Source organism: Nycticebus coucang, chromosome 9 (genome assembly GCF_027406575.1).
Source record: "Nycticebus coucang isolate mNycCou1 chromosome 9, mNycCou1.pri, whole genome shotgun sequence".
NCBI lineage: Eukaryota > Metazoa > Chordata > Mammalia > Primates > Lorisidae > Nycticebus > Nycticebus coucang.
Genome location: NC_069788.1, coordinates 36,915,391 through 36,932,308, shown reverse-complemented (window position 1 = coordinate 36,932,308; position 16,918 = coordinate 36,915,391). Strand labels below are relative to the sequence as shown.

Below are 16,918 nucleotides of genomic sequence, written 5' to 3'. Positions count from 1 at the left end.
TCCTAGAGAATAGAGGAGTTTTGTATTTATTTTATTCTGTTCTAGGTTCAGGGCCACCAGGATGGAAGGGAAAAGAATTTAATTTGCTTCTCTTGTGATGTTTCCTGTCTTAGTTTCCATCTACTCAGAAACCTGGATCACCCATGGTCACTTAGGTGCCCACTTCAGCTGGTTCTCCCTCTGTCAAACTGCTTTACTTCTTATTTCCATCACTACCACCCTATTCCCAATTCCCTTAATTTTATCCTTGGACAACACATCCTTCTAATTGGATTGCCATATCCACCTTGCCTCTTAAAATTCATTTTTTATACTGCAACCAATGTGAACTTCAAGGCAAATCTGATCATGTCTCCTATTTCAAATCCTTGATTGCCCTTACAGTGGCAAAAATCAAAATCCGTTATAAAGTGTTCGGGATCTCTGCTTCTCTCCAGACTGATGTCCTCCTTCCTCCCTGTGCTCTAGGCTCCGATATTTTACCTTTGCCACCTCAGTGCCTTTGCTTTTACCTTTCTTTAGCCCAGGGTTTCTCAGCCTTGGCTCTGTTGGCATTTGGGACCAAATTAATTGTTACAGAGGCAAAGGTAGAGGATTGCAAGATATTTAGCAGCACCTCTGACCCCTCTGCTTTACATGCCAGTAGCAGCCCCAACTCACAATCATGAAAACTAAAAATGTCTCCAGATGCTGCCACATAGTCAGCTGTGGGAGGTGAAGGGGAATTGTCCCCCAGTTGAGAACCAGTGATGGCCAGTTCTGACTTTGAATCTCAGATTATTTCTCCAGAAGTTCTTCTGTGAACGCCCAGACCTACTATACCTGCTCTAGTATCCTGCTGTTCTTGATAAAAAGCAATTTATATAGTTCCATGTTCAATATCTGTTTTCCCCACCAGACTGTATATCAGAGCACATTGACCACGAATGACTTTAACAGATATATCCCCAATACCTAACACGTTTTATAGGACAAATTATCCTCTTAATAAATGAACCTAGAATAAAATAACATGCACATAGATAATCCAAAATATATCATTAATGTTTTCTTACGCAGAGAGAAGAGTGACACCTACTATTGCATGCTGTTTAATGATGAAGTTCATACCTACGAGCAAGTTATTTATACTCTTCAGAAAGCTGTTAACTGTACACAAAAAGAAGCCATTGGTTTTGCAACAACAGTAGATCGAGATGTAAGTAATTTTATCATACTGATAGAATGTAGTAAATCAAATTTTTACTACCGATAAGTTACCCTGGAAAATTGAGTTAAAGGTACACATGTCTAGGCTTTTTAAAAATTTTCATTTTAATATTGGCCCAAATGTATATGGGTATAACTGTAAGCTGTTAACAGATAGAAAATTTAAGAGGAACTATACAGTTACCCTCATTCTATCCTGTAATTAAAAATATTCATTTACAAAAATGGAATTGTAGAAGCCTAAATGAATAAATGTTGTGTTGTTCAAGGAAATATACTTATTAAGGGCTTAAAAAAGTTAGGCTAGCTCTGAAGGAAATTATTTATTTTTCACTAATGAGTAGGATGAACATTATAAATATTAAAAATTGATCAGAGTTGTTAAATGCTCAAACATGTTTGTTTATTGGTTTAAAAATTATTAATATTGGGGCGGCGCCTATGGCTCAGTGAGTAGGGCGCCGGCCCCATATGCCAAGGGTGGCAGGTTCAAGCCCAGCCCCAGCCAAACTGCAACCAAAAAATAGCCGGGTGTTGTGGCGGGCACCTGTAGTCCCAGCTACTCGGGAGGCTGAGGCAAGAGAATCGCTTAAGCCCAGGAGTTGGAGGTTGCTGTGAGCCGTGTGACGCCACAGCACTCTACCGAGGGCAATAAAGTGAAACTCTGTCTCTACAAAAAAAAAAAAAAAAATTATTAATATTGAATATAATATTTTATAGGTTAATTTTAGATATCTTTATTTGTAGGGGCGAAGGTCTGTTCGATATGGAGACTTCCAGTATTGTGACCAAGCAAAATCAGTAATTGTGGTAAGTAATGTCAAAACATGTTTATATACATATTTATTAGTTCAAAACTAGCTTCATGTTTCAGTATTTATGAACATATTTTTCTGCTTTTATTATAGCCAATGTCAACCAAAATTTTGTTTAAAGATGTTTCAGGCAGCACCTGCGGCTCAGTGGGTAGGGCACTTGCCCCATATACCGAGGGTGATGGGTTCAAACCCGGCCCCAGCCAAACTGCAACAACAACAACAAAAAAATAGCTGGGCGTTGTGGCCGGCACCTGTAGTCCCAGCTATTGGGCAGCTGAGACAAGAGAATCGCCTAAGCCCAGGAGTTGGAGATTGCTGTGACACCATAGCAGTCTACCAAGGGCGATAAAGTGAGACTCTGTCTCTCCAAAAAAATAAATAAATAAAATAAAAAATAAAGATAATGTTTCTTGAGTATTACATTATTGCTTTATCTAGTTTTTTTTAGCTGTGTAAGATACAGAAAATGAATATTGGAATAAGGTACACTTCTATCTTCCTATTCCTCCAGAGAAGTGTTAAAAGGTTTGTTGCTTTCTGTAAGGTTCACGTTACTTTTTAGGAATTAAATAGGCCTTTAACACCAAGATTCGAATGCAAGGAAAGTTGTTTCTTGGTACATTATAGCAATATACATTCCATATCTTAACAGTATGTGGTGTATTAGTTTTCTAAAAGAGACCTATTCCCCACACCTAGATCTCTTTTTAAAAGTTAGAATTTATTTAAAAGTTAGAATTTACTGTTTCCTGTGAGTGCATTTTACATAAACGTTCTTTTTAAAACATAATTTTATGTTTTGTAAAGTATTTTAAATATCTAAATAGTTATAATGAACACCTGTGTGCCCCCATTACATCTTATTTTCCTTTTGCTAACTTATTTTCTTTAAGCAGTACGGAGGCTCCTGTATTATCTCTTCCTAATCCCATTACCCTTCCTCTTTCCCTAGAGATAAATACTTTTCATTAATTTTTTTATTCCCATGCATGGCTTTATACTTCATATATTAAATATCTGTCAGTATTGTATATTTTGATTTGGAGACCATTAAATGTTACATAACAAGATCCATGCAGAATGTATTATACAGCAAGCTGTATTTTCATTTCAGCATTATTTTAGATTTATCTATGTTGATAGATACATGTTGTGGTAGTTCATTCACTTGTAACCATTATAAAATATTCCACTGATGATTATACCAGTTATCCATTCTCCTGTTAATGGATAATTAGGATGTTTCTAAGTTTTTGCTGTGATAAATAATTCCTGCTATGGACATTCTTTTATCTCCTTGTTACATAGATGCAAAAGGTTTCTCTAGGGTATATACCATGAACTGGAATTTTTGAGTTTTTAGGGTATAAACATTTTCATCTTCAATAGATTTTGCCTAGTTCATCTCCAAAATTATGGTATCAATAATACCTTCCCATCAGCAGTGTATTAGAGTTCCCATTTCTCCACACTTTTGTTAAAACTTTATTTATTGTTGATTTTTTTTTAATTTTTGCCAATCTGATGTAGATGAAATGGTATCTCACAGGATAAATTTGTGTTTCCTTAATTTCTGAGTACCTATTTTATATTTATTGTATTGGTCATTTAAGTTTTCTTTCTAGTGAATATCCTGTTCATATTCTTACCCAGTTTTTCTGTTGGTTTTTCTTACTCATTTAAATTTGTTTGTGATTCCTTTCATTAAGCAAAAGCCTTAAATTTTAATATAACAAATATATCCTTTCCTTTATGATTTATATATTTTTTGTCTTATTTAAGAAATTCTTCCTTGATATCTGAACATATTCAGTGTAATAATGTATCAGAAACTGTGCTTATAGATTATCAAGATTATTTGGGGAACAAATAATAAAATGGAAAATAGACAAAGGACATGATAAGCAGAAAATCTAGGTGGCCAATATACATGAGATTACAGTGATAAAATATCTTATTTGCAGAGAATAGGAATGCACATGTAAAAATAAATTGCTACAGCATTTTGGAAAACAATCTGGTAACATTTGTTAAAGCTTTACCTTTCCTGAGAATTTATCCCATAGAAATACATATTTCTATGTAGGTATGTGTACAGGATGTTCAATACAACGCTGCTATTTTTGAAATCTCACAAGACCGAAAATAAAGTGACTATGAAAGGCCTTTTGTTGTAGAGTATGTTTTAATAAATCTATACCCCCAAAATATTACATAGTCATTAACAAAAAGTTTTAAGCTAAGATAGATCTTTATAAATGTGTGTACATAGTATGTACGTATGCATGATGCAAAGACTTACCATGTTAATAATACAGGCTGTGGAGAGGGAATGAATCACCGTGAAAAGAGGATTCAAACAAAAAAACGAAAGGGAGAAAAACCTATTTTTACGAAGTGTCTGTATATTTGAATAGATGTTTATCTGAAGAAAATATACAAATGGCCAGTAAGCACACAAAAACATGTTCAAGATGACTAACCATTAGTGAAATGCAAATCAAAATTGCAGTAAGACACCACCTTACACCTATCAGGATAGCCGAGGTGAAAAAGTGTTAACGCTGGGTGTGTGCTTTATAATCCCAGCCACTCAGGAGGCTGAGGCAGTATGATGACGTGAGCCCAGGAGTTTTAGGCTGCAGTGCACTGTAATCCTGCCTGTGAATAGCCATTGCACGGCAGCCCACACAACACAGGGAGACTCTAGGAAAAAAGCATTGGTGAGAATATGCAGAAACTGAAGCCTTTATACACTACTGGTGGGAAGATAAAATGGTATTGCTGGTCTGGAAAGCAGTATGGCTATTCGTCAAAACATTAAAAAATATAATTACCATAAGACCTAGCAATTTGCTTCTGGGTATATATGCAAAGAATTGAAAGCAGGGTCTCAAAGAGATACTTGCACACTCCTGTTCAAGCACCGCTAATCACAATAGCCGAAAGGTGGAAGCAACCCAGTCCTAGTATCTGTTGATGGATGAATGCAAACAAAATGTAGTCTATATATACAGTAGAATAGTATTTGGCTTTAAAAAGGAAGGAAATTCTAACACACGCTACAACATGGATGAACCTTGAGGACATTATAGTAAGTGAAATAAGCCAGTAATAGACGGGTAAATATATATGATTCCATTTTTATGGGGTATTTAGCGTAGTCATATTCAGAGAGCCAGAAAAATAAAATAGTGGTTCCTGGGTGCTGGGAGGGGAAGAGCAGGTATTTGTTTAATGAGTACTGTGTAGAGTTTCAGTTTTACAAGATAAAGAGTTCCAGAGATTGGTTGCACACAGTGTGAATATACTTAACACTAGTGAACCGTACACTTAAAAATGGTTAAGGAGAGGCTTAGCGCCTGTGGCTCAAGCAGCTAAGGCACCAGCCACATACACCTGAGCTGGCGGGTTCAAATCCAGCCCGGGCCGCCAAACAACAATGATGGCCGCAACCAAAAAATAGCCGGGCGTTGTGGCGGGCCCAGGAGTTAGACGTTGCTGTGAGCTGTGATGCCAACGCACTCTACCCAGGGCAAAAGCTTGAGGCTCTGTCTCAAAAAAAAAAAAATGGTTAAGGAGATAAATTTTATGTATATTTTACCACAGTGTTTTTGAAGGTAATCAAAAATGATAATATGATCACGTCTGTGCAATGAAGTAAATTATTGGATTGCTTCAGACAAGTAGTATGAGACTAGTCTGAGCAGAACAAGACCCCACTGTACAAAAAAATAGAAAAATCATCTGGGCGTGGCCATGCCTGTAGTTTCAGCAGCTTGGGAGGCTGAGGCAGGATGATCACTTGATGCCCAAAAGCTTGATGTTGCGGTAAACAGTGATGTCATGATCACGCCACTGTACTCCAGCCCAGGCAGTGAGACTCTGTCTCAAAAAAAAAGTCATTAATTTAAATACGTAAACCAAGTTTAAGCTAAGTGTCATCATTTATAACTGGTAGGGCAGATTTTCAACTATAGGACTAAAGATTCAGGTTATTCATAAGATGACTGGACCTTCTGAATTCTAAGATGATTTTAGAAAATTAGGATCTGAATCAAGTAAGGCAAACACAGTGGTGTTTTTCTTACACAACACGTGAAAAGTTCTCCTATGATGATGACATGGTTATCCTAAATAAAAATGGTCACTTTTTTCTGCAGTAAAATAACTTTTTAAGTTAGTTTTTTAATCCTGCCATTTCTTTTTAAGAGGAGCACCAGTAGACAGACAAAGCCACTCAAAGTTCAAGTTATGCATTCATCTATTGTCGCACATCAGAATTTTGGTTTGAAACTTTTGTCTTGGCTGGGAAGTATTATTGGATATTCAGGTAGGTTCATAAAAATTTGTGCTAATTATCTGTTTAAAATGAGCTCATATGTTCTTGCAAAATTATTTTGGAAAACATACCAAGTGAAATAATTTCTTTAATTTCACATTTTAAGATACCATCTCAGACTTTTTTACACAGAAAAACTAACTTTTATCTGATAGTATTTTTTAATATTCACACAAAGGATTCTCTGTTAAAATAAATGTGGGGGCTCAGTGCCCTTAGCTCACTAGTCAGGGTGCCGGCCACATACACCAGAGCTGGCAGGTTCGAACTGGGCCTGGGCCTGCTAAACAACAATGACAACTACAGCAACAAAAAAAAATAGCCAGGCATTATGGCAGGTGCCTGTAGTCCCAGCTACTTGGGAGGCTGAGGCAAGAGGGTTGGTTAAGCCCTAGAGTTTGAGGTTGCTGTGAGCTGTGACGCCACAGCATTCTACCGAAGGCAACATAGTGAGACTCTGTCTCAAAAAAAAAAAAGGAAAACATTGAATTAAAACAATTGGAAATCTCACAAACTTGAATTTAAATTTAAAACTTCTTTTTTTAAATGGATCATCCTGCAGAGCTCTTCCACTGAGTAAGCTGGAAAAATGCTACTGTATGTAAAACCTAAGCGATTAGCAATTTAAATGATAAAGCACTAATGTCAATATCTCTAAATGCTATAACTTTTGGTTACCAATAATTTGTGACTCTGAAAATTTTCCAATTAGAAGTTACTGATTTGAATTTTTTCACAGTCTACAAGTTAGGTAATTTTTTTTTCTGTAATGGTAACAAAATTTAAGAGCCCACCTGTCCAAAGCCCAAAATATGTCTGTGTATAATACTAAAGCAGTGATTCTCAACCTTCCTAATGCCTCCTAATGCTGTGACCCTTTAATACAGTTCCTCATGTTGTGGTGACCCCCAACCATAAAGTTATTTTTGTTGCTACTCCATACCGTAATTTTCCTACTATTGTGAATCGTAATGTAAATATCTGATATGCAGGATGTATTTTCATTGTTACAAAGGGGTCACGACCCACAGATTGAGAACCACTGCACTAAAGGGTAAAATAGGGATAGATCTAAGCTATTTGTCTACTGTACTTTAGGCAAGACTGTGAATAAATGATATTCAGGTGTTTACTATAAAGAAAATTTCAGGGGCGGCACCTGTGGCTCAAGGAGTAGGGCGCTGGTCCCATATGCCGGAGGTGGCAGGTTCAAACCCAGCCCCGGCCAAAAACCACAAAAAAAAAAAAAAAAAAGAAAGAAAGACAATTTCAGGGCAGCACCTGTGGCTCAGTGAGTAGGGTGCCAGCCCCCTATACCGAGGGTGGTAGGTTTGAACCAGCCCTGGCCAAACTGCAACAAAAAAATAGCCAGGTGTTGTGGTGGGCGCCTGTAGTCCCAGATACTCATGAGGCTGAGGCAACCAAATCGCCTAAGCCCAAGAGCTGGAGGTTGCTGTGAGCTGTGGTGCCACGGCACTCTTCTGAAGGTGACAAAGTGAAATTCTGTCCCTAAAAAAAAAAAAAAAAAAGAAAATTTCTTGCTCACAGCAACCTCCAACTCTTGGGCTTAAGCGATTCTCTTGCCTCAGCCTGCCAACTATCTGGGACTACAGGCATCCGCCACAACGCCCAGCTGTTTATTTATTGTAATTGTCATTGTTTGGCAGGCCCAGGCTGGATTCAAACCCGCCAGCTCCAGTGTATATGGCTGGCACCAGAGCCAAGAAAATTTCTAAAACATTGTATTGAGCATTACTACGCTGAACTGACAGTTGAAATTATAGAGGTGTGGAAGGTTAGGAGAACATGTTTTCTTGCCTTTCAAATGCATTTCCAGTTGGGCAACACCTGTGGCTCAGTGAGTAGGGCGCCGGCCCCATGTACCAAGGATGGTGGGTTCAAACCCAGCCCCAGCCAAACTGCAACAAAAAAATAGCTGAGCGTTGGGGCGGGCGCCTGTAGTCCCAGCTACTCAGGAGGCTGAGGCAAGAGAATCGCCTATGCCCAAGGATTTGGAGGTTGCTGTGAGCTGTGACGTCACGGCACTCTACCGAGGGTTAATAAGTGAGACTCTGTCTCAAAAAAAAAAAAAAAAAATCCAAATGCATTTCTAGTTCTTTTTCTTAGCCCCATATTCTCTATTTTTGGTGTTTTCCATTGGGAAGTATGCATATATGCCAAGTACTATGGTAGAGTATTAATGAACAGTATCATGGAAACAAATTTCTCCCAAAAATATTCTTTGAGATATTTATCATCAATAATTTAAATGTGTATATTTAATATCTAAATGAGCTTTTCTCATTACCTCTTTAAATTATTTCTATTTGGCAAATTTATAATTAAATTTTAAATTTACTCTATTTTTTCCTGATTATTTTGCACACTTGAAGAAGACTAAAAGCACTGATTTAAATTTTAAAGTATGGTGGGCTGAGTGCAGTGGCTCAAGCCTGTAATCCTAGCACTTTGGGAGGCCAAAGTTGGGGGATCCCTTGAGCTCAGGAGTTCAAGCCGAGGCTAGAGCGAGACCAGTCTCTACTACAAATAGGGCATCCTGGCGTGTTTGGTGCCTGTAGTCCTTTGGTGCCTTGCTACTCAGAAGATCACAGGAGGATTATTTGAACCCACGAGTTCAATGTTGCTGTGAGCTAGGCTGAAAAGCAAGACACTCTATCCAGGACAAAATGAGATTCTGTCTCTAAAAAAATTTTTAAAAGTATGGTAAAACAAAAAGATGTTAAAAATTTAGTTACTTTAATGTTCATATTAATGTTCGAAGAACTTTTTTTAGTTTAACATTTAGAAGACGTAGGAATTTGCCTTCCAAATTTAGAAGATGTAGGAATTTGGCCTCTCACATGGTAGGTCCACAGTCAATTTTGTTTAATGAATGAAAAACATTTTGTATAGCATTAATAAAATGCATTGGTGTACATTACAGTGCAGAAATCATACATTCCTTCTTATAAGTGTTAGGACAATTTTATATTATATCTACTTTCAGTTATCATAGGATGTATATAAATTTTATTATATTCTAGTTTAGTTAACATTAGTGCTTATAGAATGATATTCAGTGATTTGGGAATATTTTTCTCTTTAGTTAAATTCATTAAAGCACAGGAAGTTATTGCCTTTATAATAGACATATATTTTAACATTCTGGAGTAAGGATTGGTAAGTATGAAGTAAGATTTGGGATTTATCTGCTTTTTGTGAAAATATTACTAAAATAGTATGTTTACTTTTTCTGAATAAATTTGACCTTTAATAAAACATGTAAAACTCTATAGGTTGAGTGAAATATCTATTAAAATGTCACTTTATTTTAATGTTTGATGTTGCTATCTCATACTTACTTTTCCTTCTATTTAAAGATGGCCTTCGCCGGATTTTATGTCAAGTTGGTTTACAAGAAGGGCCAGATGGTGAAAACTCTTCTCTAGTGGATAAATTGATGCTTAATGATTCCAAATTGTGGAAAGGTGAATCTCCTATTACTTTTAAGGTATAGAGGTACTTATGTAAGTAATTGAGACGTTAAAGTCTTCTGTCATGATCCAAATCAAACAGCCTTTACACTTTGTTTTAAAATTATGTTTAGCAAACCTGATTTTATAAATAAGCAGATGGCAAAATTTTTATTTTGTGCTAAGGAAAATGTAGTTTTGTTTTTGAGGCTGAAAATATAAACAAGTTACAGTGATCCATACCTGTAGTCCCAGCTGCTTGGGAGGCTAAGAGGTAGAAGGATGCTTGAGCCCAGGTGTCCAGTCTGGGCAATATAGCAAGACCTCTTCCCTTTAAAAAAAAAATGCAATTAATCACATTAAGATGTTTGGGAATGTCATTTTTGGCTTATTTGGTATGTCCTTCTCACATCCTGATCTTTTTCTAAAAGGTGCTAGGAGTGTGTATCATCAGTTGTTCATGAGCAGTCTGCTTATGGATTTGAAATACAAGAAACTCTTTGCTGTTCGGTTTGCAAAAGTAAGTGGTTTTCAATTACGAAGACTAACAAGACAGGTTGTATTTAGAGTAATTATGGCTCATGATTCTAACTAGGCTTCAACAAATTAGCATCTGATGGTAATATGTCAATGTGTTGATTTTAAATTCTAAGAATTTTGAATAAATAATATTTTTATCTCTTTATCAATAGAAAGAAATTATAGCAGTGAGACTTCTTGTTCATCACCTCCCATGGTAACATGAGTATCCATCTATACAGTGTCTGTGATATGAAATGATAAATTTAAACCTAGGCCGTTGTGAATTATAGTGTTGTTCCTCCTAAAGTTCATTTAAGGAAACAATAATCTCAGTTGAAATGACATGTATATATGGATATGATTTAAGAATTATGAATTCTTGGCTCGGTGCCTGTGGCTCAAGCGGCTAAGGTGCCAGCCACATACACCTGAGCTGGCAGGTTCAAATCCAGCCTGGGCCCGCCAAACAACAATGACGGCTGCAAGCAAAAAATAGCCGGGCGTTGTGGTGGGCGCCTGTAGTCCCAGCTACTTGGGAGGCGGAGGCAGGAGACTCGCTTGAGCCCAGGAGTTGGAGATTGCTGTGAGCTGTGATGCCACAGCACTCTACCCAGGGCGACAGCTTGAGGCTCTGTCTCAAAAAAAAAAAAAAAATTATGAACTCTTGATTGTTGATATAATTGAATTACGTTCTTCCCCTTTTTAGTAGCATGTGATTAAGCTAACCACTTATTTTTTGTATTCATTCAAATTAGTCCTTAACCAAGGAAGCATGTAAGAATCATTTGGAAAACTCTTTCAAAATACATGTGTTTGTGTTCTGTTATAAAATCTACTAAGCTTATCCACTGAGAGTGGGGGCCCAAGCATGTGTACTTTGTAAAAGTCATCAAATGATTCTGATATGCATCTAGAAGTAATGAAAGTCTGGTTTCATAGTGTAGTGCTGCTCTGGTGTAGCCCCAGCAGTGTACATTGGCATCCGAGGATTACAGTGAATGTCACTGTCTGTTTGGGCTGGTAAACTGCCATGTACTTTGGAAGAATCTATATTTATACAGGATTCCACAGAATCCACAGTGAATTGATAGGTTATGTAAGATTTAATAGGTAGAAATGATTTCAGTTTTTATTCACACAGCAGTGTTATCTTACTGACTTCCTCCAGCACTGACTTTTCGTTATAATCTTTAAACCTTTGGTCAATATGGATTAGAGGTGAATCTCCCCCTTGTTGTTTAGAATTACCAGCAGTTGCAGAGAGATTTTATGGAGGATGATCACGAGCGAGCAGTGTCGGTGACTGCTCTGTCTGTCCAGTTCTTCACCGCACCTACTCTGGTGAGTAGTGCTTGTCTTTTCTTTGTAACTGATAGCTGGCACTCCTTGCCTTTTTTTGCCTTCTTAATAGAACTATGAGCGTTTGCAGAGTGATTATGTGACAGATGACCACGACAGAGAGTTTTCAGTCGCAGACCTCTCGGTTCAGATATTCACGGTTCCTTCACTTGTAAGTATTGAAAAACTAGAAGAACTTTGTTTTCCAATAACAGAAGTAAAGCCTTAAAAATAGGAGAGAACTAAAACCTGTATACATAGTATTCCTGAATAGAATAATATTTTTTTTAATGGGCAATCAGACTTCGGGCACCTTCTTAGAACATGTTTTTGAGTATCAAAGTAATCTAGGGAAAAAGTCGTTTCAGTTCAGTCTGTACTTTCTCTCTTCAGGGTAGAGGATGAGGAAAATGTCTATATTTTCTCGTAATACTTTTCATGAGGTTTTGAACTGATGAGTTACCATTAAGCTGATTGGTTTAACAACTTTACCCTTGATATTAGACTCAAACAGCATAATGTATTCCAACTCACAATTTGAGAAGTCCTCCAACCCACCCCACTGCCGTAAGGGAAAGGGCAGCTAAGGCAGTTGTTGAATCACAGTGATGATGAACCTTACTAGTTGCTCTTGAAGGCATCATTATGTAATCACTATATGGCAATTAAAATTTGTATTTAACTTGTTCAACAAATTTATTAAATATCTATTGGGCACAGTTTTTTTAGTTTTTTTGTTTGTTCATTTTTTGAGACAGAGTCTCACTTGGTCATCGTGGATAAAGTGCAATGACCTCAAACTCCTGGGGTCAAGCAATCCTCTCGCCTCAGCCTCCCAAGTAGCTGGGACTACAGGTGCCCACCACAGTGCATGGCTAGTTTTTCTGTTTTTGCTCAGGCTGGTTTGAATTCCTCAGCTCAAGCAATCCACCGCCTCCTGGGGGACAAGGATTACAGGCATGAGCCACTGGGCCCAGCCCCATTGGGCACAGTTTTAGGCTTTGAGAATGCAGCGGTGAACAAACGGATGTGATCCTTATCATAATGAGACCGACTCACATAAATCAGTAATTGAAATTATAATGAAAATTCTGAAAACTGGTTGCTTTGAGAGAGAATAATAGGAGTTCTAGCTTTTCCCACAGTTTAGAGATGGCTTCTCTAAAGAAGAAACCTTTATGCAGGGGATGAAGGAGGGTCCAGGCAGAGGGACTAGCACTCGAGAAAATCCTAGAGTAGGGAAGAGCATCGCTTGCTTGGCAAACAGAGGAAAGCCAATACACTTGGAGATCATTGACTAAAGTGAAATTATATACATGTAAGAACATTTTACAGTTACTTTATTAATAAGACATATTAAAAATGACTGGGTTTAGGGCGGTGCCTGTGGCTCACGGAGTAGGGCGCTGGCCCCATATACTAGAGGTGGTGGGTTCAAACCAGCCCCAGCCAAAAAAAACTGCAAAAAAAAAAAAAGAAATGACTGGGTTTTTTCCCCCATATTACTTTTATGTTAAAGGAAATATTCTAATATAGTTGAAGCCGTCCAGGAGTCTGTTTAACCATTAGTGACCTGTAATTATAGGCCAGCTTAAAGATTTTGATTTTTATCTTAAGAGTATGAGAAAGCATTAAAGAGCTTTGGTTATACTTACATCATTACGTCTGTGATTTTAAAAGACCGTGCTGTTTATAATTGGGAGAAGAGATTAGAGGGGGCTAAAAATGAGGGTGGGGAACCTACATAGAGGTTAACGCAAAGCTCCAGACAAGAACTGATGGCAGTTTAAACCAGGGCGCTGCCAGTGGGTGTGAGTTGTGAGGGAACTGGCGCTTGTGGTGAGGGATGTTGGGTTTGGGATTAACTGAATGTTGGGTTTAAAGAAGTTTAAAGATGATTCGCGGGTCTCTGACTTGCAACTGAGTGAACGTTGTCCCTTACTGGGATACAGGGAACTTTAGAGAGTGACTTAGGATTTGTAAAGAGGAGAAGTGATACCTTCAGTTTAGACCAGGTTAAGCTTGAGAAGCCTATGAGACGGTCCCGTGTGATTTCAAATTTGTGCTTCTCTCCTCCCTTGATCTTTTTGTCCATTTCCATGCCAGTAACACATTTGTAGTAACTACTTATAGCTTAATATTCTCTTGATGTCTTATAGAGCTAAATTTCCTTTCGTTATTCTTTTCCAAATATTCTTAGACCTTTTTTTAAAGATGAACTAAAATCAGTTTGTCAGTTACCAAATTACATTGGTATTTTGACTGAAAAGACATTGAATTTGTGGGTTAATTCAAGAAGAACTAATACCTTTGCAACATTGGATATATACCACCTAGGAATATAATTTGTCCTCATTTATTGAAATGTTATTTTATGTCCTCAGTAAAAGCTTCGTGGTTCTCTTTTTATAGTCTAACACATTTTTAAATTAAGTTTATATGTCTTATAATTTTGATGCTATCTTAATTTTACTTACATAATTTATTTTAAACGGGATAGCTAGTATGTAATAAAACTTTGATTTTATATATCCATCTTACATCTATCTGATCCACTTACTAACCTTCTAATATTTTGTGTTGACTCATTGGAATTTCTAGTTATCTACAAATGGCAGCTTTGCTTTTTTCCCTAATGTTTCAGCTTTTTGTTTCTCATCTGACTCCTTTAGTTAGAAACACTAGAAAATTAGTATATGTATTTCCTTATTCAAAACAGATTTAGTACCTTTAATGACTAGGCACTATTTTAGGATCTGGGGAATAAATTCAGCAGTGAAAAACATAATTCTAGTCTAACTGTGAGAAGATAGATACACAAACAACCGCATTTTATTGTAAGTTAACTACTGGTAAATACTTCAAAGTAGAAAAACAGGTTACGGGAATAGAAAGGATGGATCATATTTTGTATAGGATGATACAAAAGGGAATATGAGAGAGTGAGTGATACTATTAACTGGCGGAAGAGCAATAGATGCAAAATTTCTGAGATGAATGCACACTTGGCATTTTGGAGGATAGAAAAAAAAAAAAACAACCATATTTGCTGGAGTGAGTGAATGAGGAGGAGAGTGGTCAGTGAAGTCATTAAGTTTAGGGATGGGGTGAAAGTGGGAATGGGCAACACCAGACCTCGCTGGCCGTTGTAAGTACTTTGGTCTTTTATACAGAGTGAAATGGATAGCTACTGCAGGGTTGTGAGCACAGGCTAGCTATTTGGTTTATATTTACAACATCCTTATTTGTTACCTGACTTGAATGGAAGTACCTTTAGGTGTTTTAATATAGACTAAAGATCTACTATAGAAGTAAAAATGCTTACTTCTAGTTTTGATTAATATTTTATCATACTAAGAGTATTTTCTTTTGCTCTGGTTTACTTAAAGTTTTGTATGATTTTTAATCAAGCTTAAATATTTTTAGCAAACACTTTTTCTCCATCTGTTGTAATGAGGGGGTCTTTTTTCTTGCTTTGTGCTATTGACCCAGTAAATACACTCCTTGGTCAAAGAAGAAGAATTGGATTCTTTGACCTATTAATATAACAAATTATGTTAGTTAAACTTGTCTAATTTTGAAGTCATCCTGCTATTATGTTAAATGTTACAGGGCAACAGTGTATTCCTTTAATATACTGCTAAGTCCAGTTTGGTAATGTTTATTTAGAATTTTTGCTCATATGCTCACAGTAGGATTGGTCGGTGTTTCCTTCCTATTATGTGTTTATTTAGACTTTGGCTTTGTAAAATGAACTGAGTATATGATTGAGTATATGTCTGTCCCTATGCCCTAAAATAGATTAGATGACACAAGAATTATACCTGGGTTGTTTATTTTAAAATTTAATTAATCTGGCCAGGCATGGTAGCTAACGCCTGTAATCCTAATATTCTAGGAGGCTGAGGCAGGTGGATTGCCTGAGCTCAGAAGTTCAAGACCAGCCTAAGTAAGAGTGAGACCCTGTCTTTAAAAATAACTGGGCATTGTGACAGGTGTCTATAGATCCAGCTACTTGGGAGGCTAAGAGAAGAGGATCACCGGAGCCCAAGAGTTTGAGGTTGAACTAGGATGCCATGGCACTCTACCCAGGGCGACAGAGTGAGACTCTGTCTCAAAAAAATAAATAAATAAAATAATATTTAATTAATCTCAACTAGGAATGTTTGAGAGGTTAAATCTTTGAAATTCTTATTAATTTCTTCTCATCATTCAGGTTTTTTTTTTTTCTTGAGATAGTGTCACTCTGCTGCCTCAGGCTAAAGTGCCATGGCATCACAGCAACCTCAAACTCCTGGGCTTAAACCATCCTCCTACCACAACCTCTGGAGTAGCTGGGACTATAGGTGCCTGCCACAATGCCTGGCTGATTTTTCAAATTTTAGTTGAGATGGGGTCTCACCATTGCTCACGCTGGTCTTGAACTCCTAAACTCAAGCAAACTTCCTGCCTTGGCCTCTCAGAGTGCTGGGATTACAGGCATGAGCCACTGCGCCCCACCTTCAAACTTTATTTTTTAATTGAGTTGTTTTTGGTGAAAGTGTTGGTTAGTCTGGATTAGAATTAGAAGAGTACTTGTATGGTTTTTTTAGAAAGCTCCATTGGTAATTCTGTGTATCCTTGGTTTAAAATAACTTGCCCTAGATAATTAGTGGAATATTTTATAGCCATGGTGTCTTTCCTTTTTTTTTTTTTCAAAGATAATTTAATTATCTTTCAATCAGAATTGCCTTTTAGTAAATGCAGTCTTGATTTTTAGTTCGGTCAAGAACCAGTACTTAAGAATTCATGATGGGCGGCGCCTGTGGCTCAAAGGAGTAGGGCACCAGCCCCATATGCCAGAGGTGGCAGGTTCAAACCCAGCCCCGGCCAAAAACTACAAAAAAAAAAAAGATAGTTGCTCCAATTTATTTTATTAATTGTGCCCTCAGTCAGCATTATCTCTAGGTGCTAGAGCATGTTTAGTTTAACTAAGAGTATGTGCATAGACTGTTAATATTCAGTGAAGCTTTCCAGATTGTAGGGGAGAATTTGGCTTATTTTGAATATTTTGTTAAATGTGTAATGAGCCTTGCAAAACAAAATTGAATATGAATTACATAAAGTGAACAAAAACTGTAATTAAGTACAGTTAAATTTGTTTTTTAAAACAAAGTGAATTGTAGATACAAAAATTAAAGTAATTTTTAGATTAAGTGATAAGTACTAGAAATATA

General features: G+C 37.0%; 1 protein-coding gene across 11 annotated transcripts in view; it reads left to right on the top strand.

Moving 5' to 3' along the window:
- Positions 1-16,918, top strand: part of UBR2 (ubiquitin protein ligase E3 component n-recognin 2) — a 136,201-nt gene that overhangs the window by 56,083 nt on the left and 63,200 nt on the right. For 10 of the 11 annotated variants that reach the window (XR_008382270.1, XM_053600924.1, XM_053600925.1 and 7 more), the window contains exons 6-11: positions 1,060-1,198; positions 1,957-2,019; positions 6,240-6,360; positions 9,750-9,857; positions 10,274-10,362; positions 11,776-11,874. Coding sequence is in view for 10 of the 11 variants with exons in the window: in XM_053600924.1 (XP_053456899.1) it covers positions 1,060-1,198; positions 1,957-2,019; positions 6,240-6,360; positions 9,750-9,857; positions 10,274-10,362; positions 11,776-11,874 (619 nt within the window). In the remaining variant the exon portion in view is untranslated. Of the gene's footprint in view, positions 1-1,059; positions 1,199-1,956; positions 2,020-6,239; positions 6,361-9,749; positions 9,858-10,273; positions 10,363-11,606; positions 11,706-11,775; positions 11,875-16,918 lie in introns of all 11 variants that reach the window. The other variant, XM_053600923.1, reaches the window with a different exon arrangement.